Raw genomic sequence first — 24,533 nt, forward strand, 5'->3', positions numbered from 1 at the left:
GCTAAACAGAACTTTTTAAAAAAACTTTGGAACCACTCCTACAATGACTGCTCATCTCTTGACAGCTAACACTGCCATCTTTGAGCTGTCTCTACTTCACTTAAGAAGCTTAAGGTTTAGGATATTAGCATGTCCAATACAATTATCACCCACTATACCAATTTTATGGTAAGCTCCAGAGGATTCTATTAAGGATAGCATGGTAAACCACAAAGCTTGACTGAAGCGCTACTTGAGACACAATACACATAACTGCTTTTGAAAATATGTTTTGAGACCACAGCTTCAGCTCATACTAAAACCCTTCTTCCTGACTCGGATTTGAGTTCAGATTTATAAATACACAGCACACCATAGAAAACTCAAACTAAATGGGCAGATCTTTTTGGAATGCTTCCCACAAGAAAGTTGGAAATACTATAGTATGGGGAAATATTTTTTCAGCCTAGATCTGGTAGCTCTACTTAAAAGGGGGTATTTCCAACTTTCTTGTGGGAAGCATTCCAAAAAGATCTGCCGTTTAAGCAACATCATACTTAAGTGGTCAGTAGAGGGGGCGATAACGTGCCTATCGTCCCTGTCATTGTATTTTTATTTTTTTATTCTTGTTCTCGTTTTTGATTGACAAATTCTAATAAATAAAACGTAATGGCTTGTGGGGGGCTCGTTTAAAGCAGAGTCGATTATCTTAAGTGGTCGAATATTTTATAACTTTCAGGCTATCTTTTTTTAAAATATATATATATATATATATATTCCAAGGATCCTTTCTGCCATGTAAAGCACGCACTCCAGAGTTGTCAAGTTAGGGTCAGATCGAGGCGAGAATGTGGACGTCCTGTGGGAACGTTCGCGTTGCAGGCTGACTCTTGCAAACGCTCGCCCGGGATGCCATTGTCTTCTAAGAGACTACGTTTCCCAGCACTCTCCGCGCGGGCCGCTCCGTTTCCGTTGTCGAAAGAAGGGAGATCCGAAGCAGAGAAGCGGCTGGGGAGCTGATCGCGCTCGCCTCGGGCAACGGCCCCGGAGTTAGAGCGCTCGGTGTCGTGCGCTGCTCCCTGTGGTGGGTGGTCGATGCCGGTGGCGGCCGCGGCGCTGGTCTTGGGGGGCGATGCTGCCGAGGCGCAGCTCGCTGACGGGGCTGGCGGTGGGGCTCTTTGCCGTCTACGTGGCACACACCTGCTGGGTGATGTACGGCATCGTCCATACCCGGCCCTGCCTCGCTGCCATCCACGAAGGCGAAAGCAACGACGGCTGCATCCGGCCTTACCTGGCGCGGCGGCCCAAGCTCCAGGTGAGCAACCCCCCTCCCCCCCCTTTTTTTTTTCCTTCTCCCCACCTGAGTCCTAGGTGCGGATGAGCGGTAACGGTTGGCAGCGATGCAGTGGCGCTTCCTGATTGGGGTGGGGCGGAGTGGCATAAATTGCTCTCTTCCCCCCCCCCTTCGGACTGAGATGCAGGTGAACTTTGACAGGTGAACTTTGACAGGCTGGATTTATTTATTTATTTATTTATTTTTGCTGTACTTAACATGGAAGATCAGTGCTGCAATTGAAATTTCTAAAGCAAAAGCCCCTTTCGTTGCAATTGGAAGGGCCTTGCCAGAGTATTTTACAGATTATTTAACCCAGTGTCGTTTCCCCTGATCCCAGGAGGCATTAAGTAGGCAGATTATCTCATAGCGCAGTGTTAATGTCTGCACCTTGCCCAGATCCTTGTTCTGGGATGTACTGGTCTACAGAGTCCTACCACTCTAGCCATGAAAAAATTATTTATTTTTTCCTTAGCTTCTTGTATGAGGGAGTTGTGCCAACCGGTATTTACCATACCACAGTCTGCAATGTTGCCTTTTTTCCTTCCTTTTTCCAATATGGCAGAGTACTATTTTTTTCTATTTTGCCCAGTTCTGTCCACATATGTTGCTAGGATTTTTCTGACAACTGCTGCAAAGTGTAGAAGGATAAGAAATGACAGTAGTGCCTCTTTTATATAAAATTGTAGCCTACAGGAGTACATGTAGTCCTCGACTTACAACAGTTCATTTAGTGACTGTTCGAAGTTATAACAGTACTCAAAAAGTGACTTATGACCATTTTTCACACTTATGACTGTTGCATCCCCCCAAAGTCACATGATCAATGTGGCAACTACTTCATATTTATGACAGTTGTAGTATCCCAGGGTCAGCTTTCTGACAAGTAAAGTCAATGAGGAAGCAGATTCACTTAGCAACCATGTTACTAACTTAACAACTGCAGTGATTCACTTAACTTTGGCAAGAAAAGTCATAAAATGGTGCAATAGTCACTTAACTATGTCACTTAACAACAGAAATTTTGGTCCTAATTGTGGTCATAAATCAGGGACTTAGCATTATTCCATGCTCTTTATTGGTCCATTAATATGAACTACATATGTTCAATAAACAAAAAGTAGATGTACTATATGGGCATGTATTGGCGTACTAAATATATTAGCTTCCAATCTATAGCAGCTGCTCCTTTTCTACCAAACCTGGAGGGAGCACCAAATTTTGGTAAGCACTAATTCATGAATTGATTTTTTTTTCACCTTTTCCATATTTTGTGCTTTGTTTTTTTCCCACCTTTTAGAAGAAGGATGGAGAGATCTCTTTGATTTGAACAGGTTGTACAACTTGCACCCTTCCAAAAAGATTGTTACAAGTGGAGCATATATTATGATTTACTTGTCAATCACCCTGTATCTGCAGTAGGAACATACAGGAAGCTCGTTAAGTCCTTGCCAAACTACAGTGAATTGACTAATGGGTTTCTTTCATCTTGATGAGGCATACAAATTGACTCAAATGAGTAGGGAGAAGGAAGTTGCATGCATTTTTTTAAATCTCATTTTTTTCAGTTTGACCAAACCATTTTTGAGGAAGGGAGAGAGAAGAGTGGTAGCACGTATGAGGAAACATGTCATCCAAGATGAAAGAAAGAATGATTAAGGCAGGAATCTTTAAGCCATCCAGCAAAACAGCAATTATTAATGGTCTTTCTTCTGTTTCAGCTAAGCGTTTATACGACTACACGCTCAAACATAGGCACTGAAAATAACATCGACCTGGTTTTGAACGTGGACAATTTTGATGTTGAAACTAAATTTGAAAGGTATTTGAATTTGTTTGTTCAGTTTTTTCAAAATATCTCTTTTGTACCCATCCTATATCAAATTTTAGTAAATTACATTTGATCCCTATTTATATTAGTGACTGTATTAACATTTGTTTAAACCATTATAGAAATACCTATTATTACCCATTAGCCAGTATATTTCATGAAAAAAATCCAGGTCATATATTTCTTTGTTTGTTTGTTTGTTTTTTATTACAAAAAAACTTACAAGCTTACAAGATATCAGACCAGCCTGACCTTTCAGTTTTAATCACATTTATGAGAAGTAAGCCTAATCGATGTTAATAGGGTTTACTTCAAAGTAAGTGTGTTTAAAGTGTAATTCTAAGCTTATCTATATATTTTTCTGGATTTACACATACTGTATTTTGCTTAAACTTTCCATAAACTTTCTATAATTTAATAACAAAGTTTATTTTTATTATTGCTAACTCTTACTTTGCTGTAATTCTGTATCACATGGGATGGATAGAATTTTTTTCACTACTGTTCCTTAGGCAAGAAACAAAATGAGAAGTAGTGCTTCTTATGCAGTGTAGACTTTGACAGAAATCTCAGAAGCGCATTGCTGTTGTCTCTTGCAAAAGTGAAAGTAGCTATTTTTTTCCCCACTACTGGTCTATTCTTTTCTCATTTATACGAAAACCAGTTTTTGGTTTTTTTTGTTAGACCTGTAGAGACTTAAATAAAATGGAGATGACAGTAATAGGCCATGAGCAGAGTGTTTACTGGACTGCAAAAAATGATGTTATAGGAAGAGAGTCATGTTAATCTATGGTGGCAAAAAGTCAAAAGAAGTCTAGTAGCACTTTTTCCAACTAACACATCTTATTAGAAGGCATAAGCTTTTGGGAACTCCGCTCTGTTCATTAGAAGGCATTAAAAAAGAGCCTTGGTGGCGCAGGAGACTAAAGTGCTGTTAAATAGCACCAGCTGCCTGCAATTACTGCAAGTTCAAATCTCACCAGGCTCAAGGTTGACTCAGCCTTCCATCCTTTCGAGGTAGGTAAAATGAGGACCCGGTTTGTGGGGGCAATAAGCTGACTTTGTATAAAAAAGAACACCGCTGGGGGGGGGGCGAAAAGCCCTACTAAACAGGTATATACAAAAGTATGAAGGCTATTGCTTAACGCATTGTAAGCCGCCCTGAGTCTCCGAAGGACGGCATATAAATCGAACAAATAAATAAATAAATGAAGTTGCTTCTGTATGAATTGTAACTGCTTTTGTGGTTTTATCAAATGTGGCACTTACAAATGTATGTATTTTTTTAAAAAAATCAATTATTATTATTATTATTATTATTATTATTATTATTATTATTATTATTATTATTATTATTATTATTTCAATTTATATACCGCCCTTCTCCTATTGGACTCAGGGCGGTGCACAGCCAAGGATAAAAAACATACTAATACAAAATTTAAAATCAATTTATCAAGAGCCTTGATAGTACAGTGGTTTAGTGCACCCTGTTATTAACACAGCTGCCTGCAATTTCTGCTGGTTCGAATCTCTCCAAGGCTCAAGGTTGACTCAGCCTTCCATCCTTTCTAAGGTAGGTGAAATGAGGACCCAGTTTGTGGGGGCAATAAGCTGACTTTGTATAAAATATACAAAAGGATGAAGGCTATTGCTTAATGCATTGTAAGCCGCCCTGAGTCTCCGGAGAAGGCGGCATATAAATCAAATTAAAAAAAAAAAAATTAAAAGAATTATACAACTTTGGCCCACAGTTTAAAACAATCCAATTAAAACCCAATTTACACTTAAAAGCTAAGAAGCTAAAAAGAGCTAAAAAAGAGCTAAAAGGGGGGGGGTTCACGCCAGCCCTGCTTGATGGAAAAGAAAAGTTTTTAATCTCACTGTTATTATTTGTAAAAATAATTCAAGATGGCAAGCATATCTAATATTCTTTCCACCTTCTATTTTCCCCACAACAACCCTGTGAGGTAAGATGGGCTAGGAGAGCGTGACTGGCCCGAAGTCACCTATTTGAAATTCACCCAATTGAAATTCTAGTGATTTCAAAATATTCCAATTCATTATGGTTTGTTGCACAGTCAGCCAGATATTTAGTTGGGATGTGGCATTTTTATCCACTTATTGCGTCCTTCCCAAGGACCTGGAATAGTCAGATGTTGTTGTTTGATGGTGTTAAAGGCATTGTCGCAGGATGTGAACTGTTCCAAGTAAAGCTGCCTTTTGCAAACTGACTTGTGATTTTGTCAATGCCAATGATGTTCAAATGGTGCTTCAGTTGTTTTGGGATTGCACCCGATGCACCTATTACTATTGGTAATACCTTTCCTTTCTTTTGCCACAGTCATTCTACTTCTTTTTGCAGGTCTTTGTATTTTGTGATTTTCTCCAGTTTTCTCTTTTATTCTGCTGTCTCTAGGTACTGTCACATCCACTATCCAGACTTTTTGTGTTTCTGATACCATGTTTCCCTGAAAATAAGACTCTGTCTTATAGTTTTTTGAACCCCAAAATAAGCACTTAGGCTTATTTTCAGGGAGGTCTTATTGTGGAGCAAGATGGGGCTCCTCTTGCCGTCTTAACTGATTGCGTTTAAATATTTTCAGGGAGGGCTTATTTTTGAGGGGAGGCTTATTTTAGCGCATGCGCTCAAAAGCTCGATTGGGCTTATTATCAGGGGATGTCTTATTTTCGGGGAAACAGTGTAGGCAATTAAATCTGGGGCTTTATCTGACATTACTATTATTTATTAAATTTATTTGCTGATTAATTCCCACTGATGCTCAATTAAAATCTAAACTGGATTATGATTGTTATTTTAGCATCATCTGTAAAATACTTAAACCCTAATTATGAAAGTTTTCAAATAATGAAGAAAAATCTATTGATGACAGTTAAAATGCTAGCAATTCACTTTTGGAATTAAACAGATACTGTATGTATTTACCCTATCTCTATGAACAAGTGTAAGCATTTTTATAAATTATGTTTTATCTTTTTAGAACAGTTAACGTTTCTGTACCAAAGAAAACAAGAAATAATGGGACATTATATGCCTACATATTTCTTCATCATGCTGGAATTCTGCCTTGGCATGATGGCAAGCAAGTGCATATAGTAAGCCCTCTCACTACGTACATGGTACCTAAACCAGAGGAAATCAATCTTCTTACAGGAGAACCTATCACCCAGGTGAGATTATTTTCCCTGTTTTTTTGGGGGGGGGGTGTTAGTTTCTGAAATCTAAAGAACCAACCAATGAAATAAAATGATGTATTGTTCATAGGAATTTGGGTGTTGTTTTTTAATTAAAAAGCTACAAATAGTCTTGCTTAGATCATGAATTGTTCAAAACAGGACAGAGATATTTGCTTTTCTGTGAAATACCACAGTGATTTCTATCATTTTCTTTCTGTATTCAATTTAGAAAATACATGTTTCTTTGATAGCAACAAAATATATTCAAATGAAGTTAACTCTTACTCGCATCTGTCCTGAACCTGCCAATTCTATATCCACTTTGATTCTTAAAAAATGCATTTTGAGCTTTTGTTTCTCGCTTTGTAGAAGTTTGTAAAGTGATTCCTCTGTTACTGTTATTTTGAGTTTTCCCCTCAAATGTAATATTTGTCTAGAGAGAGGATGCAAGGAGGTATTTAGTGATAAGTGATTTTAGTGCTTAAGTAATAACTAAAACGATAGTTTTATTCTGTTGTTGCAAGCATGTTATGTTTGCGAAGTCATACTAAATCTTGTTTACATTTTTTTCTTAATTAAATAGCAAATTGAAACAGAAAAAAAGCAGAACTATGCCCTAGATGAGCCTGTGTCACACTGGAGGTCTAGGTTGACCTTAAACGTTATGGTGGAAGACTTTGTCTTTGATGGATCCTCTCTCCCAGCTGATGTACACAGATATATGAAAATGTAAGCTAATAATTGATTTTGCTTCTGGTAAAGTCCACATAGGATAAAAAATAGTCTTTAATATCATGGCTTTTAACAGGGGCAAATAATATTTTGCCACTCAGGGTCATATTTTTGTTTCTCCAGACTCCAAGATCCTGTCTCTCTGTAACCTGTGTGCAAAGTAGCAATCAAAAGAAAATAGTGCAGCCTTCCTAACTTGGACAGTCTCCAGATATGTGAACCCAGAATAGACCAAAGTTGGGAAACGCTGCTATTTCAACACATTTTTCATTTTCAGATTACTTTTAACAAATGATTTAGTCTTTGAAAGCAATTGTATTGCATTTGGGGGCTTTGAAGCTAACCCAAACTACTGCTGCCTAGCATAGTAGTAAGATAATTATTGTATATTATTGATTCAGCCATAAAGATTGATATTCAAACCTTTGATTAGTTATTAAGCTTTCAAGATTTCAAACAACCTTGAGCATGATATATTTCTTCCTCTAAATTACTTCAGATGGTGATTTAAAAAAAAAAAGAATAGACACTTGTATGTTGCCTTGAGCAACTTGAAAGAAGTTGGGAGACGTATAAAAATTGATTGCATCACTTAATGTAAACTGAGTTTATTCCATACTAAACTATGTGAAGCTTCTATTATTTGCTTGCAAGAAGATACATTTAACAAGGAACTTAAAATCAGATCTCTTAAGAAAACAGCTGGTCTCTCAGACTCATTGCCATATTCATAACCGGTTTTTGCTTCTAGTATCAGAAGCTTATCTGACTGTTGTTTTGTATTGAGGGCTCAATAACATTTACCTATTTTGCAGTTCTGAGATATAAATTTAGGGTGTATAGAAGATGCCTATATTCCATATATACTGATCCAGAAAGAAAATTCCTTTTTTGGTCCAAAAACAAACAACTATGTACAGGTGGTCCTCATTAACCAAATTGGAACCAGCAACTTTGTCATAAAATGAAAAATCATGTGACCACACCCAACTTATGAAGGCGACTCAATTCCAGCTGCAGTCATTAAGCGAATCACAACAGGTCAATAAGAAATCACATGCTCACAACTTGCGACTTCCTGCTGACTTCCCCATTGACTTTGGTTATCAGAAATCACCTGTGAAGGTTGCAAATGGCAATCACTTGGATGCCAAACATTGTGCCTTTGTAAATGTGCTGGACAGTTGCCAAGCACTCGAATCACAATCACATGATTGCAAGGATGCTGTGACAGCTGCATCTTCAGGGACCAGTTGTCAATCTGCTTACTCAGCACTGTTGTAACTCTGAACCTGAACAATTGGTCAGTATGTGAGGGCTACTTGTAAATGTTCAATCTAAGACTTGTTTTATACAATATAAGATATATTAGGACACCTCTTTCTGAAAGACACATATTGTAAAATTATTTATTTAGGATGGAAATCTCTGTGTCAAGACTGATGCATTAATAATACACATTTTTTTTTAAATGCAGGATACAATTGGGCAAGACAGTGCATTATCTTCCAATATTATTTATTGATCAGCTGAGTAACAGAGTAAAAGATTTAATGGTAAGTAACAATTGTGTTTTCTTTTTAATTAGTCTGCTTCTCTCTTTATTGAGAATTTTATAGAAAGTAAATGACAAATCTAAAAAGGAGTGCAAGGAAAGAAAATAAAGTTACAAAAAAACAACTTCTGACCTTTTCTTCAATATACCGTATATTGATAAATCCATCATCTCCCCTACTTTTTATCTCCTCCAGAGATCCCCTCAGCCGATTCTCATATTTTACAATCATTAAATCCATAAATCATTTCACTTTTTTCTTCTTTTAACAAAAAATCAATAAAAGGGTTCCATTTTCTTTTAGAAAAGCACTTATTTTCACCCTGATCTAACAGGGCAGTTCTGCCATTTCTGCTAATTCTGACAGTTTTACTATCCCTTCTTCCAAGAATTTCAATTCTGTTTCATTTTGTCCATATAACAATCTTGCTGCTGTTATCATATACAAAATGAATTTTTTAAAGAATCTCTTCTAATTTAGTATCCATAAGCCCCAATAATAGTCTGCTTCTCACACTGAACATATATCCTACAAAGTCAGTGAAAATATTTTAGAGTTAATGATGTTTCTTTTGTACAGCAGAATATGTGTAAGAGAAACTTTATAAGAAACTAATAAAAATATGAGCCCAACTAGGTGTACTACTACCATATCATAACTAGTCCAAATGTTAAGTGAAAACTCCACAACACCATATGAGGGTAACAGGATTTGTTCTAATTTTCTCTAGCATTTTATATAGGAAAGCTAACCACTATTGGTACCTTATTGCCATTAGAATTTGAGTTGACAAGTACAACACTGGTATGCGAATGAAAATATTTCTTTGTGGTCCCAGACCAATAAACCTTTGACATTGAATTCCATAATGTATATATGCACCTTGTGTCAAAACATTGATTAGTCTTGGCTCATGCAATCATTAATATGAGAGGGAGGTAAAAAAGAATATCCCTATATTAATTCCATGGTCTCCTACTCTCAGTAGCTGCCCTTTTTCTAAGGGAAAAAGTTCAAAACATACATTTTCTTCATGGAAAAGCAGTTTCAATGATGTGCTTATTTTTAAATACTTATTTTATTTATTTATTTATTTTATTTTATTAAATTTGTATACCGCCCTACTCCCGAAGGACTCAGGGCGGTGAATAGACATAGAATAAAACATATAAATACAAAATTTAAAATAGAGTAAAATGAATTAAATAATTTGGCTGAAAATTTAAAACCGCAATAATTTAAAACCAAATTTAAAATTTCCATTTAAAAAGGGGAAAAACTTAGGTCAGGCCAGCTTGATGAAATAAGAACGTCTTGAGCGCGCGACGGAAGGTACGCAGATCCGGAATCTTCCGTATCTCCGGGGGGAGCTCGTTCCAGATAGTAGGTGCCCCCACAGAGAAGGCTCTCCCCCTGGGGGCCGCCAGTTGACATTGTTTGGCCGACGGCATCATAGTGCATATGCACCATATATAGTGCAAGTTAAAATAACATGTATAAATTTAAAACATTACTTTAGCAAATCGTGAATTAGTTCTCATCTTCTCTATTACCTGCCTCCCCCGAACCCCAAGATCTATCCAGCCCTGGTTCTGCTGTCCTTCAAAAGAACAGCCCCAAACCTATCTCTCTTCTAAGGCACTGGGCAAGGGCTTTATATATATGAGCCTATTATTGAATCTAAGCACATTCTTACTTTTTTGTGGATTTTTTTTCCAATGGCATGGCCATGTCTGTGGGTTATTTTAAATTGTTTTAATCCCTGTAAGATGTGCATGAGTTGGCAGCTGAAGGAATGGATGCATGGATGGGTGGATGGATGAGTTTTTACAAAATATACTGAATTGCTCCCTATATTTAATTGTTATCTTATTCTTTGGTGAAGTTTAGATAATTTAAATATAATTTCTACCAGAAATGATACAATAATTATTTGCAAAATAACACTTAGGCGATACTGATTTCATAAATATTATGGAGGAACATTTCTGAATAATACTGTTTTTCTTTTGAATATTTTGGGGAAAAATGTATAATTAGACCTTAGCCATTTTTATTAACTGTTAATACTGGTAAGAAGTATTTCAGTAATATCCAATTTATTTTTAATCTTGTGAAATATTTTAACCTAATGCAGATTATAAACCGTTCAACAACAGAACTTCCACTTACAGTGTCATATGATAAAATATCATTGGGAAAATTGCGATTTTGGATTCATATGCAAGACGCTGTTTACTCTCTACAGCAATTTGGTAAGCCTCTGTTTCTGGATTATTCATGGAAGTACAGTGGACTCTTTGATAAACTGGTTTTGATTAGGCATTCCACATGATTTTTTTAAAAAAATTGAAATTGAAATTTTACGGGTAGTCCTCCATTCATTCAGTAACTATTCAAAGTTAAAATGGTGCTGAAAAAATAGACATACAACCAGTCCCTGAAGTTCCAGTCATCACAGCACCTCTGCAGTCATGTGATCATGATCCAGGCACTTAGGTGCCCAGCTGGCAATTACAATATCACTATTTCCCTGCTAGCTTCTCACAAGCCAAGTCAGTAGAGAAGCTGGCAGGGAAAATTGCAAGTTTCTCCAGTAAGTCATTTCCACCTGCAGCACCAACCCCATGCATTGTCTTTACTCGTCTAGGCTTCCTTTAACTTGTACATAGCATGTGATGTGCCTCCCAAACCAGAGGTGGGTTTCAGCAGGTTCTGACCAGGTCTGGAGAACCAGTAGTAAAAATTCTGACTGGCCCTGCCCCCATCTATTCTCTGTCTCCCAAGTCCCAGCTGATCGGGAGGAAATGGGGATTTTGCAGCAACCTTCCCTTGGAGTGGGGTGGGAATGGAGATTTTACAGTATCCTTCCCCTGCCAAGCCCGCCAAGCCACACCCACCAAACCACACCCACAGAACCGGTAATAAAATTTTTTGAAACCCACCACTGTCCCAAACCCTCCCCCAACCCCCCTTGACTTGCGTAGTCTGCACCGGGTGTCCCAAGGCCTCCCTGACTCACATGCAGCCTGTGCCAGCCTCCCCAACCCTGTTTTGGCACCCCTCTATCCTCCCATGACACATGCTCTCCCTTACTTGGGGCTCCTGCTGCTTCCCATTTAATGACCCATGTATGTTGGGGTTACAGTAACCAGGATTGTCTGGATCGCCATCCTTAGGCAATGCAGTCATATGACATTGTGCTTTACCACCGTATTGCATAGCAACAGGAATCCCAATCCCAGTTGCTGTTGTAACCCGAGGACTACTTGTATTTTGGATTTATGATTTATGCTTTATGGTTCAATATTACGAAAATTAATTGGAAGCCAAGAAGCTCTATAAAGCGTCCCACATTTTTCACCTCTTATGTGCAGTGAGACTATTCCTGGTTTGGACGTCAGTCTGCACATGGGAAAGGCATAAATAAATGCTGTTGAAGCTTTATTTTTTGCCTAAAACTGTATGCTTAATAAAGATTTGCAAGAATTATTTCAGTATTTACAAAATAATATTTAATGTTTTAAATTTAACTTAAATTTCTAAGAACATCTGTTTCATCTTAATGATCAGATATGTATTCTGTTTATTCTTCTAGGTTTTTCAGAAAAAGATGCTGATGAAGTAAAGGGAATATTTGTGGATACAAACCTCTATTTTCTTGCTTTGACATTTTTTGTTGCAGCTTTCCATGTAAGCAGATCATGTGTTTTAGACAATAATAACAATACTGATATGCATCTAGGTAATATAAAATTCTATTTCTGATAGATACCGCTTCATATATATTAGTATGTATATCAGACTCCTATTTAAAATAGCTCTGGTCTGATTCAAGAACATGTTTCTTGCTATATAGTTTAATGAACAGTTAGAGTATTGAATTTAGATGTAATGGACTCAGGTTGAAATACACTTTTCTCCCCTTATATTATGGTAAAAGAAAAAATATAAAAGGTAGCATTGAAAGTTGGGTAACGATGGGACATGGTAAACAGAAACTGTTTTCCTTCTTTCAGCATCCTAAAATATTGTCAACTATATCTGAGCAGGTGTAAAACTGTAGTAAGATGCAAGGTTGTGCCAGCTCTTAAAGTGTTGTTATATTCGTTTTTTAAAATAGTAATAACTGTGTTAATGGTATGGTGATACTTTTCATTTTCAGCTTCTCTTTGATTTCCTTGCATTCAAAAATGACATCAGCTTCTGGAAGAAAAAGAAGAGTATGATTGGCATGTCTACAAAAGCAGGTACATAGCATATTTACCTACACTGGAAAATATTTGCTATTTTCCAGTGTTAGCAATGCACACAGCCATTTACTCCCAATAAAGTATAACTATGAAAATTCTAAACAAAATTTTAAATGGTTGTTGTAAAATCAGGGATATGAAGGATTATAGCAATGGTTAGATAATATTCTAGTAATCCTATTAATTAAAAACTTGTTGAAACAATATTGTCTTAATTTGATTTTTCTAGTACTTCCAGACATCGCTCAATAGGCTTCAGAGACTAGAATGTTCTAAAATAGCAGGGCCCCCACTGAAAATATGCTGTGATCATGATCTGCTTTCTTTGTGCTGTCTCAGAGAATATACTGAAAGATTATTGTGAAAAGTCCCTCTCCATTGTTTTATTCCCCTTAAGCCTTATTTCACATGTGTAGTCTTTCGTTCAATGTTATACATGCTTATTGAAAGCAGAATTTTACACTGCTTCTAAAATTATAATACACTCCACTGAGGGAATGGCAAATCCTGTTCATTAGGATTGTGTTTTTCATTGTTGTCATTCCTAAATGGTAGAAGATGAGAGATTCAGCACAAATCAGGCAAATTCTCAGGTAAAATATCAAATCCCATCATTATTAATGTGGGAATCATTGGTTCATCTCCACTGCAATGCCCTCATTGTAGCTGTCCTCCCTGCTACTCGTCCCTGCAGCACTGCTTTGTGTTGCTTCTAGGAAGGGAAAAACTTACTACAGGAATACATCTTTAAAGTCTGGGTTAACCAACATGTCTACAACAAGAAATACAATGGGCAAAAAAAAATGCAGTTGGATTACAAGTTTTTGCCTTAAAAAGTGGTCCAAATTTTAACATTCTGTTCAGTGTTTATTATTATTCTAGTTTTAAAGAATGCTATACACTGAATACTGTTACTTAGTTCTATGTGGATATGTAGAACTATAATTATTCAAACTTTTAGGTTTTATTGTGCTAGCCAAAATATGTTTTAGTTTTGCATGTTGTTTAAAGCTAGCCATTACTGTTTGCAAACTGGCTTAGTATGTTATGCAGTGTGGTTATGTTTTATTTAGAGAACCATAGTTTAACAAAATGGTTTGTATCTCTGATTCCAATTTATTTTTCAAAATAAGTAGATAGTTTTTCAAATGTATCCAGATTTTTTTCCAAATTGTGCAATGTAGTTTTTAAAAATCCACAGTACACTAATGTGAATTCTTTTCATGCAGTGCTCTGGAGATGTTTCAGCACTGTGATCATATTTCTTTTTCTGTTGGATGAACAAACAAGCTTATTGGTACTGATTCCAGCTGGTATTGGAGCAGTGATTGAGGTGATCTGTTATTTATCTCTACATGTGATACGTACAGTATAAGCGCAGACAGATGAGTTCTCAAAGCAGCTTAGTAAGAATGCAAGGATTTAAACTTGTCATGATTGAATTTATTTTAATAGGTCAGAACCAGCTTAGTTGCAAGTTATTTGTATTCTAAATTGATTCATAAATTGAACTAATGAAGATGGAAATTAGTTGAACAATATGTCAATTATTCCGTCCTGAGATTTGAAAAAAAATTGGCTGAGATCAGTTACTTGATTTGTTTGATGGGGTGCATGACTTCTATTTGCATGTTTATCCCTATTTGGTATAGTATGTGCTGTCATTTCTGCTCTTCTGCATAATTCTGTCTTCCTGGTCATACAGAAAAAAGGAAGAGCAATGCAGGAGCAAAGAGGTCCTATTTTTTCACTATTGGGATTTCCAGCATCCATTACTCACAAACTGTTAGTAGTACAGTAGAACCTCTGGTCATGACCATAATTCGTTGGTCAATAACTTTAGTCACAAACCGATTTGATCGTGACCCGAACCTAATTTTGGAAATTTGGCACTTACAAAAAAAATTGTGCGGAAGGGTGAAATTGGCTGTGAGGGGAAAAAAATGTGCATTTTTTTGTCAGAACCTGATTTGGTCGTGACCAGAGGTTCTACTGTATCTTCACTTTCTTAAGAGCTTTTTTAAATTCAAGGTACCGGTACAATTGAGGCATATTCTGTGCTAGATTTTTTTTCTGAATCTTTAGTATTAGTTATCTGAAAGACTGATTCATTTGTTTGATATCTTTTGCCCCTTCTATTTAGGCTTGCCTATTTATATGAACCTCAGAGCTATATATAGTATGTGTGTGTTTGTATGTGTGTATACAGACACTATATATATACTATATTAGCTATACTTTGCACTCATAAAGGTAACTGCAACTACATATTCTGTCCATACAATAACCTTATTGCAAAATAGATCTCATATAAAAGAAAAAAACAAGTGTGGAATAGCTTTATAAGAATCATTTGAGAAATTAAGATTTCTATATTCATGGTTTGACCATAAGACCAAAAGAAAATATTTATTTCAGCATATGTTAGTTAAATATCATTGAGTTGATATGTAAAGTTTTGCTTTTGGGGTGAATGAAGTCCTAAGCAATACCGTAGTACTCCTGTTAAAGGTTGAACATCATACATTCCATTTTATTGGAGAACCACATATATAGAAACAGAGCTGAGTATATCATTTCTCTGTTATGCAGTCATTGTTAAACAATCATGACAACTCATGTTCTTTCCAAAAGGTAGTTAAGAAACGTTAGAATTAAATGCCAATGCCAAGGAGTTCAGGTCTAGTTATAATTAAATATCATAATCAGGTTATACAGTGAAACAAATAAATTTGTAATGCAGTATATTAAAATATTAAACTCATCTTTTATCCTCTAGCTTTGGAAAGTGAAGAAAGCAATGAAAATGACAATTGAATGGAATGGTCTGATACCAGCAATAAAGGTATTTCATTTTTTAAATGTTATGTGAATTACTCAAACTATTCCCAATTTTGGATTTTCATCTGGTCAGGATGTAAAGTGTTAGGCTAATATATATAATTATATATATAATTATATATATATTATTTATATATTTTAAAAAATTGTCCCTCTTCAGAATGGAAGAGATTGCATATGGTAGTGTGTTTAATCTGTACAAAGTGAGATCTGTAATTAGACCACCTAGCATTTTGGAATTAAATCTTTACACTGATTGCCCAGCTAAAGTCTTAATGAACCTCAAATTGACACACTGCTATTATGGAGACTGCAGGCAAATATATAAGTCTGTACAATAATGATATACCGTAGATTTTTGCTCAAATACACAGACTGAGTTAGTAGTCCATATATTACACTAACCCTCATATCACCCATGGCGTCTGGCTCTCATAAACCCAATGATAAGAAATCTTAATTATCTTTCTGGTCAAGAGTATGTCTTCTGCAAGGCCTAAATTACATAACCACTGTAAAGATTGCCAAATTTCCAGCACTAGTTCCAGCTTGCAGAAGCTGGATAGATTTTTAACTATTTTAGGTTTGTTTATTTTTTTCCTATATTTTAAATTTTATATTTGGGTTTTATTGGTCTGGAATCATAAATAAAATGATTTATACTGATTAATTCTTATATTCTGCATAGTTTGGAGCATTTACGGAGTCTGAGAAGAAAACTGAGGAATATGATACTCAGGTAAAATAACCCTATGTTTAGTGTTATTTTTAGTTTACTGATTTGTGAAATTGTTATGCCAATTCCTATACTGAGTTGACTACAGAATCAAACTGGGAAGCAGTAAAGCATGCTTTCTTACTATACAGATAATCCTTGACTTATGACCACAATTAAGCCCAACATTTCTTTGCTAAGCAAGATAGTTTTTAAGTGAGCCTTGCCCCATTTTACAATCTATCTTGCCATAGTTAAATGAATCACTGCAGTTGTTACATTAGCAACGGTTGTTAAGTGAATTTGAGTTTCCCATTGACTATGCTTGTCAGAAGGTCACAGTAGGTGATCACATGATCCCCGGACACCACAACTGTCAAAAATACATGCCGATTGCCAAGCAACTGAATTTTGATCACATGACCATGGGGATGCTCTAACAGTTTTAAGTGTGAAAAATGATCATGTCACGTTTTCAATGCCATTGTAATTTGAAACAGTCACTAAATGGATGGTTGTAAGTTGAGGACTATCTGTAATGATGGCATCTTCTCCTATTGTTCTTGAACATATGAATAGCCTAACAACTTAAATTGTCATCATAGAGGAGTTAGAGCAATTTCAGCAACTCTGAAATTGCTGTGTGGAAAGAATTCTGTGGTGGTAAAAAATCAGTAGTGATATCTAAAAAAAAAATAGAATTTACCTTTTCCAGACAAAATTCCAAGGTCAGTTTTTTAACAATATGAATTCCTGTTGAAAAGTATCTGTACTAACTCATAAAGGAAGATTCAGATCTTAATGATCAATTGTCTAGAGGATTATAATCCAGTGTTAATATCTACACAAAGTGCCTGGCAGTTACAATCAAAATGTCAAATGAACCAATCAAAATGTCAAAAAAAAAAAAAAAAAAGTTAAAGACTACTAATAACAATAGCTTTAGCAGTTTTTGGCTAGTTGCAGTTCTAGGTTTAATTTGTACCTAATAATTTAAGTAGTTGAACGTGATCATATATGTTAATTAGCCTGGACCTAAAGCAGGAGGACAAACATTTTTTATAATCCTAGGATCACAGATGCCATTTCAGTGGCAGGCTAAGGGCTAAACTTTAAAAATTGTGGTTAAGACCAGCACAGAAACTAAATTTGATTCATGTTATTTCTTTATAAAAAATATATCTGCTTTAAAAATGATGGTCTTTTCCTTCTAATTTTGGTTCTGTGGGCAGAATCTTTGATGCATTTAAATATTTAGTACCGCATAGAAATTGTATTTTTTTAAAAATTCTAAATAATGGTATTCAGCCTTCTTGGTTTTTTATATTGAAGTTTATAAAACTTCCACCTTATTATACTGAGATGGAAGTGCTGGCTGAAATGCTCAGATTTTATTCCAATGAGGTCTTTTTGCCCAGCTTTTATTTACCGATATATGTGAATTTGATGAAGTTCATTGAATATTGTTGGATCTTGGAATCCAAAGGCGCATCAGCCTTTACCTCTCAGGATAGCAAGTTATTCTGTACAAGTGGTGTTATAATGATGAAAGGGGAATAATGCAAGTGGCCATTTAAAAAAAAGATGAAAATATATATTTAGTTTGTTTTTTTGTTTCTCTCTCTCAGGCTATGAAATATTTGTCATATTTGCTATATCCATTGTGTATTGGCGGTGCAATTTATTCTTTGTTGAATATCAAGTACAAAAGGTAAGCTGCTGTACATTATTTTAAAAATCTAAGGCATAATAAGATAATATATTCTTTTTGGTAGTATAATTAAAAAGTGCTGAAATGTTCAAAAATGTGTATTTCCAACAGCTGTCCTCTTATAAATCATGCTTCTTTCTCAGAATTATATAGATTCTCTCCACTGCTTTGTCTGATCAAAGCCTTCTAAATCTTTTTATTAAAAACCGATAGCAAATCCTACAATTTCTCTTCTGAAGCTGCCAAATCAGAAAATGGTCGTTACAGGAATAAGCATGGATGAAATGCTAATAAGCATAAAGCCTGCTTGTGCAACATTTGATCAATACTTATTGCAACTTTTTAAGACTTTTCTGGTTTAAAGCCAAATTCAACCAGTCATCAGGAATTTCATAAACTACATCTGAGCAGCTAACCTTTGTAAATGTTAAAAAATATGAAGGGGCTTTTTTTTAAAGTTGAGATGCCTTTTTCTTTCTCAGATACTATTTATCATGAATGCAGATGACTGAGGCTGCCAGTATATAAATATAAATATGAACATAAATAATTCTATATTAATTTTAATTTATTTTTACTTTTTGTACTCATTTGCTTTGATTTACCATTCTCTCTTTGTATTACTTATATAAATACTTTGGCTAAAGTGATGGGAGGTTGTAATATATCGTACTTTTATATATTATAAATATTGTACTTGACTTTCAGTTCTGTGCCCTATATGCAGTACATCTGCGTCTATGTGCATACATGACTTGATTTGCATGTGCCTTATATGAAGTCTACAGAAAAACTGGAGCGAGGAAAGACGTTTTCGTGTTAATTGTTGTATTTTTTTAAATGATCAGTAATGAAAATAATGCTCTCCTTTTCTTTTTCTTCATAAGCTGGTATTCATGGTTAATTAATAGTTTCGTCAATGGTATGTATAAATTTTTACTGCTTTTCTTGAAATCTAGTTCTTTAGAAGTATTTTCAACAGAAGTTGCTGAGACATAGTATTTTTGGAAGTGGGTAGCTGTATGTACTTGCTATCGTACATTGCTTCAAAGCATATTTGGGGGGAGGGGAGCTTGATTTAGATCAATTCCAGTATTAGGTCCTGGGATGGTCTAGTCAATGGAATAGCAGCCGAGATAGCCAGATCTGAAAAAAGGAAGTATCCATATACAGCATGTGTGCTAAAACACAAACTGTTTCATTTATTTGGATTAACCATCTACAAGTTAATATATTAGGCTGGTAATATGATCAAATTACAAGAGGTAAAGTAAAGCTGAAATCCTGCTCCTGTAATTTCAGTTTTAAATTTGCAATCGGTAGAACAAAGCAGACTATTTTTTCTATTTATTAGCCATACGTTTATGCTAATTTATTGTAAAATAAAGTCTATTTCAAATCAAGCTGAATTTCTAATGTATACAGACATGTACATGGCATGGATGGGTCTCTCTCTCTCTCTCACACACACACACACACACACCACACAGAAAGAAATTGTCATTTACTTTTTCTGGGAATTTTCTGTTTCATTGATTTCCCATTCCAACCTAAAACCTTATTTCTTCATATATTAATGTAACACATCTATAATTAAAATTTTGTAGGGTTCTACTGCATTTCTACAAAAGAATGTGAACCAAACATTTCAAATTTCTAGAATGAGCTAAGTATAAGGGAGGATGAGAGCCTAAATTGAAATAAAAGCTCAATATTAAATTGCAATACACTTAGTGTATCCTGATGTTTAAAAGCGGGAATAAATAAAAATGGATATCTGTTTTTTTTCTATCATGCCAACACTGTGATTTTTTTCCCCTTCAACAGGAGTGTATGCTTTTGGATTTCTATTTATGTTGCCACAACTTTTTGTAAATTATAAGGTAATTAACAATTGAATCCAATATTGTAACATGTTATTTAACCCAACTTTCATTTTTTAAAATAATATATTGTATGACTTTCTTGTTTTCTTCCTTCCCAGATGAAATCTGTTGCACATTTGCCATGGAAAGCATTCACATACAAAGTAAGTTAATTTTGCAACTTAAGATTTATGCTGCTGAGCCTTTAATTATTACTTGAAAATCAAGCTACAGTTGGAATTTTATTTGCCAGTCTGGTATTATCCAAAAAATATTCAACAAAGTTATTAGGCAATAACTCTGATAGTGTAGTTTGTATAGAGAACCATCAAGTCTTATATTCATTATAAAGCCCGTAACCTGATTTGAAACAAATATTTGGAATGCTTTTATTTCTCAGGTTCCGTAATAACTACTTTTAAATTTAAGATCCATAGGAAGATCAACTTAGAATGTAATGAACTACACCTGGAGAAGCTTTTCGCCTTATGCACAGGAATCTCAAGGTGATGTTTACATGACTTGTAAGCACAGTGGGTAATTAATAATGGCAATATTATTTAGCCCATCAGGTCAGTGAAAGTCCAGTATAGACCTGCCTTGGAGCTGCCTTGGTAAAGTGGGGAGAAGACACCAAGCCCCTGGCTACCTACCTTATGGCTCACAAGTTGAATGAGTCTATTAACTGCTAGAGTCAGCTTGTTGAGTCATGAGGTGGGTAAGCCTGTCATACTAAGGATACATACAAAATCATTTGGATGTTGCATATGGGTTTTGCTTGTTCTAGATTTAACCTACATTTTCATAATCGGAGAGAAGGATCCTGTCTATAACCTTAAAATGACATTCTTTTTACCTTCACTTCAGCTATTCTGTTTAAATATTATGTCATCAAAAACTCTTGATTTGCTTGAAAATTTTGTTATTTTAAATAACACATTATTTACATGCCATTAAACAAGCTGCATCCTCTTGTCTATTACTTAACAGGCATTCAACACATTCATTGATGATATTTTTGCATTTATTATTACAATGCCAACATCTCATCGGCTGGCTTGCTTTAGAGATGATGTGGTGTTCTTGGTGTACCTTTACCAAAGATGGTATGTATTTTTTTTCTTTACATTTCCTCTCATTAGTTAGATGGTTCATTCTTCTGCCAGGAGAAAATATAGATATGTCTTGTATATCATGCATAGTTGAGAAAAATGTGATTGTGTATTGATTGTGTATTATAGTTTCTTTCATCTCTTTCTCTCATTCTTTTTATTTTCATATCTGTTTTTCACAAGACCTTTTGAGGCTATCAAATAATTACTCATTCAGAATGTTGCACAATTTTCCCCGTTCATTATCACCATTCAGCAAAGTGTAACATACAGCTATCAACTCATACATATCCTGAACAGTCTAGCTGACACTTAGCCTTCTGAAATATATTTTTAGATTTTTTTATTCATAATAAACACCTTCATTGCCATTTGTTTACATTGAATCAACTCCACTTCAGGCACCATCATTTAAATATATTACATTGTTCTATTCAGAAAATAATGTTAGAGACATAGCTTAACAATTTTTCTTTCACTTCATTCATTAATTCATGTTGTATGCCAAATATTTGTCTTGCATTCCAAGTCATCATCTACTACTATATGTAGTGAAGGTTAAGAAATGGACTCATAAATATTGACCACCAGTACTTGGCATGACTTCAGTCATTCAAGGCTTTTACATTATCCCTTTGATAGGATAAAGAGAGACTAAGTTACAGGTAATCCTTGAGTTACAACAGTTCACTTAGTGACCATTCAAAGTTATGTAATAACCCCAAATATTTATGACAAAGTAATGGACAAATGTTGTATCACCACAGCAATCGTTCACGCTTATGAACGAAAGCAGAGGCACTGCAACATTCACTCTATTCCCGCCCGCCCCCACACACACACACCACAACTGCTTCCCCCTCCCATCCTGCCGCGCTGGACACATTAACCTTGCAAAGATCTGTCTTCTCTATGCCGCGGTTTCTTTGCCTTTGAGAGAGAGGAGAGCAGGACGATTTCCCTTCCAGCATCCAGGCGGCTTGCAAATGCTTTTCGCGCCGAGAGTGAAAGGTTCTGGGGGTTGTCCTCCCATGTGACTTCAGGCACCCATTCACTTTTGCATAGAATGGGTGCCTGAAGTCACACTAGACCATGCCCCCCAGAACATTTCACTCTCGGCATGAAAAGCATTTGCAAGCCGATTAGATGCTGGAAGCAAAATCACGTTGCTCCCAGTATCCAATTGGTTTGCAAATGCTTTTCGTGCTGAGAGTGGAAGGTTCTGGGGGCTGTGATCTCGCGTGATTTGAGGCACCCATCTGCTTTAGCAGAAAAAGAGTGCCTGAAGTCACACAAGATCACAACTCCCAGCACCTTTCACTCTCTGTGTGAAAAGCATTTGCAAGCCTATCAGATGCTGGAAGGGAAATCATCCTGCTCTCTCTCCCTCCAAGGCAAAGACACCATGGCAGAGAGGATCTTGCAAAGAGAGATCTTTGCAAGCTAAGTGAATTCGGCATGGCAGGTTGGGAGAGGGTAAGCATCAGGTATCTCAATCGGTTGGGGAGGCCCTGTTCCATCACTAGCCCCCACCCCATGGCCTTTCCCACCCTGATATACCTCGTGCACTTATCGACCCACGCATTCAATTAGTGAATGCGTGGGCGAAAGCAGGGAGTGATCATGTTCAAATTACGTGATTCATTCCTACGAATCCTCAAGTTATGAATGTAATTGGCAGGCTCCATTACCTTCGTAACTCAAGGATTACCTGTACTAACTTTAATCATACTTGCTTCACATGCAATATTCTTTGTTTACAGTAGCAAAATAGCACTGGTCATTTGCAGCATACAGTACTTCAGCTAGCCCACAACAAGTGTTAACAAAGCACTTCTTTACTTCAAGACATAAAAGTAGACATGTCTTAGACATACACGTTTATATGCATTAACAATAGCAAAAAATAGACGCATGAAAAGACCTTGATTAAGAAAATGTCACAATTTCTTTTTATCCCTAAGGCTTTATCCTGTGGATAAGAGCAGAGTGAATGAATATGGAGAATCCTATGAAGAGAAGCTGAAAAGAAAACCCCACAAAGAATAATTCAAGATATTGCTAAAAATTCTTTGGATTGATGCTGGCTGCATATGCTGTTTGACTTTTAAAAAGAGATGAAGCAAAAGAGTATTCTTCAGAACTTGGGACAGAATGTCATGGACATTTTATCATCTGCATTGCCAAAATATGTTATGATTACCTTTGGATTTTTAAAAAAATTATTATTTGGGGTTCAACAAGGCTGCCAATATTTCTGCCAGGTAGTTAACATTTTGAATTGTTTTGACAATTTCTGCATAAATATTTGTGTCCATTATGCTTAATGTCTTGAACCCTCCAACAGCCGACATTAAGGAGTATGCATTTAAATTCAGCTGTTCGGCTTATGAACAAGAGGAACGTACTGTGAATGATTATGAAAAGGTAATAAACTGACAAGGACCTGCCCTTCACTTTCAAACCTTTCTGTAAAATGGTTTTGGACCAATCCTTGGCATGTTCCAGCCTTTTTATGATTTTAGGGAGGGTACATTCCTCACTCACTCTTTGAAATCATAAGGATTAAAAATATTTGGTTGGCTGGATTGTGTCCCTTATTTTGTACTGTATTTCCTGATGTAAGCATTTCATTTTTTTAAAGATGCCAGCTATGCTTCTTATATGAACCTAATCGTGACAGCAACCATATGAAGACATGTACTCTCAATGGTATATTTCAAACCATTCTAAACTGGTCCTGGATGCAAAGCGTGTAACTTTAAAAAAATATTTAGCATAAGTCAACTAAGTACATGCAGCAAATAGTATTCTGTAGTTTGGGGAATGGATTTTTTTTGGTACACATACAGCAAAACACTTTTGTTCAATCCTATAGTTGGAATTTCTTGATTCCACTAAACAGGAACTTTTTTCTAAGATGAAAAGTCATTACATTTTCAGTCAAAAACATGTTTTTAGAAGAATGTAAATACATAGGTGCATGACACACTATTGTGCCAATGATACTTCGGCAGGGAGACTGTAAACCTTTTTCATTCTATAACAATATAAACCATAATGAAGAGTGGTCTGAAGCAAAAGGCAGGCAGAAAATAAAGATCTCAAAGATTCATAAAGTAAGATCAGTTCAAACTCTACTGGTAAGGAAATTGTAACTGCCCAATTGCCATGTTTTGTTTTGGGGCGGGGGCTTAAATATTTTATAATGAGCCTTTTTATAAATTGGGATGCTGTGTTTATTAAATAATATTTATATTTCATGTGAAATATATTTTAAGCATGTTCAAAATGCAAGTTTAAAACACCATTTAGATTGTGGCATGATCCTTAATAGCACTGCTGTGCTACATGTTCTAATCCCCATTGACGCCCATAAAATTGTTTAATCTATGGAATTCCCTTTT

General features: G+C 35.7%; 1 protein-coding gene across 1 annotated transcript; it reads left to right on the forward strand.

The window, feature by feature from the left end:
- Positions 1 to 920: 920 nt before the first annotated feature.
- On the forward strand, positions 921 to 23,714 carry CLPTM1L (CLPTM1 like). Its single transcript, XM_034411817.3, has 17 exons — positions 921 to 1,294; positions 3,034 to 3,134; positions 6,146 to 6,335; positions 6,925 to 7,070; positions 8,551 to 8,629; positions 10,767 to 10,884; positions 12,228 to 12,322; positions 12,795 to 12,879; positions 14,112 to 14,215; positions 15,662 to 15,727; positions 16,412 to 16,462; positions 18,067 to 18,149; positions 19,037 to 19,071; positions 19,977 to 20,032; positions 20,134 to 20,178; positions 21,005 to 21,120; positions 23,091 to 23,714. Exons 1-17 carry the CDS (start codon positions 1,112 to 1,114, stop codon positions 23,173 to 23,175), a joined length of 1,638 nt encoding a protein of 545 aa, XP_034267708.1. The 5' UTR covers positions 921 to 1,111; the 3' UTR covers positions 23,176 to 23,714.
- The last annotated feature ends 819 nt before the right edge of the window (positions 23,715 to 24,533 follow it).

The sequence above is a fragment of the Pantherophis guttatus genome, chromosome 3 (assembly GCF_059756535.1).
Source record: "Pantherophis guttatus breed Tessera chromosome 3, ASM5975653v1, whole genome shotgun sequence".
Classification (NCBI taxonomy): Eukaryota; Metazoa; Chordata; class Lepidosauria; order Squamata; family Colubridae; genus Pantherophis; species Pantherophis guttatus.

Bases quoted from the DNA above. Each gene is read 5' to 3' on its own strand.
- CLPTM1L (XM_034411817.3), top strand. From the start codon at position 1,112: ATGCTGCCGAGGCGCAGCTCGCTGACGGGGCTGGCGGTGGGGCTCTTT. The intron at 8,630-10,766 runs GTAAGTAACAAT...AACCTAATGCAG, and splicing joins ACAGAGTAAAAGATTTAATG to ATTATAAACCGTTCAACAAC. The intron at 12,880-14,111 runs GTACATAGCATA...CTTTTCATGCAG, and splicing joins TGGCATGTCTACAAAAGCAG to TGCTCTGGAGATGTTTCAGC.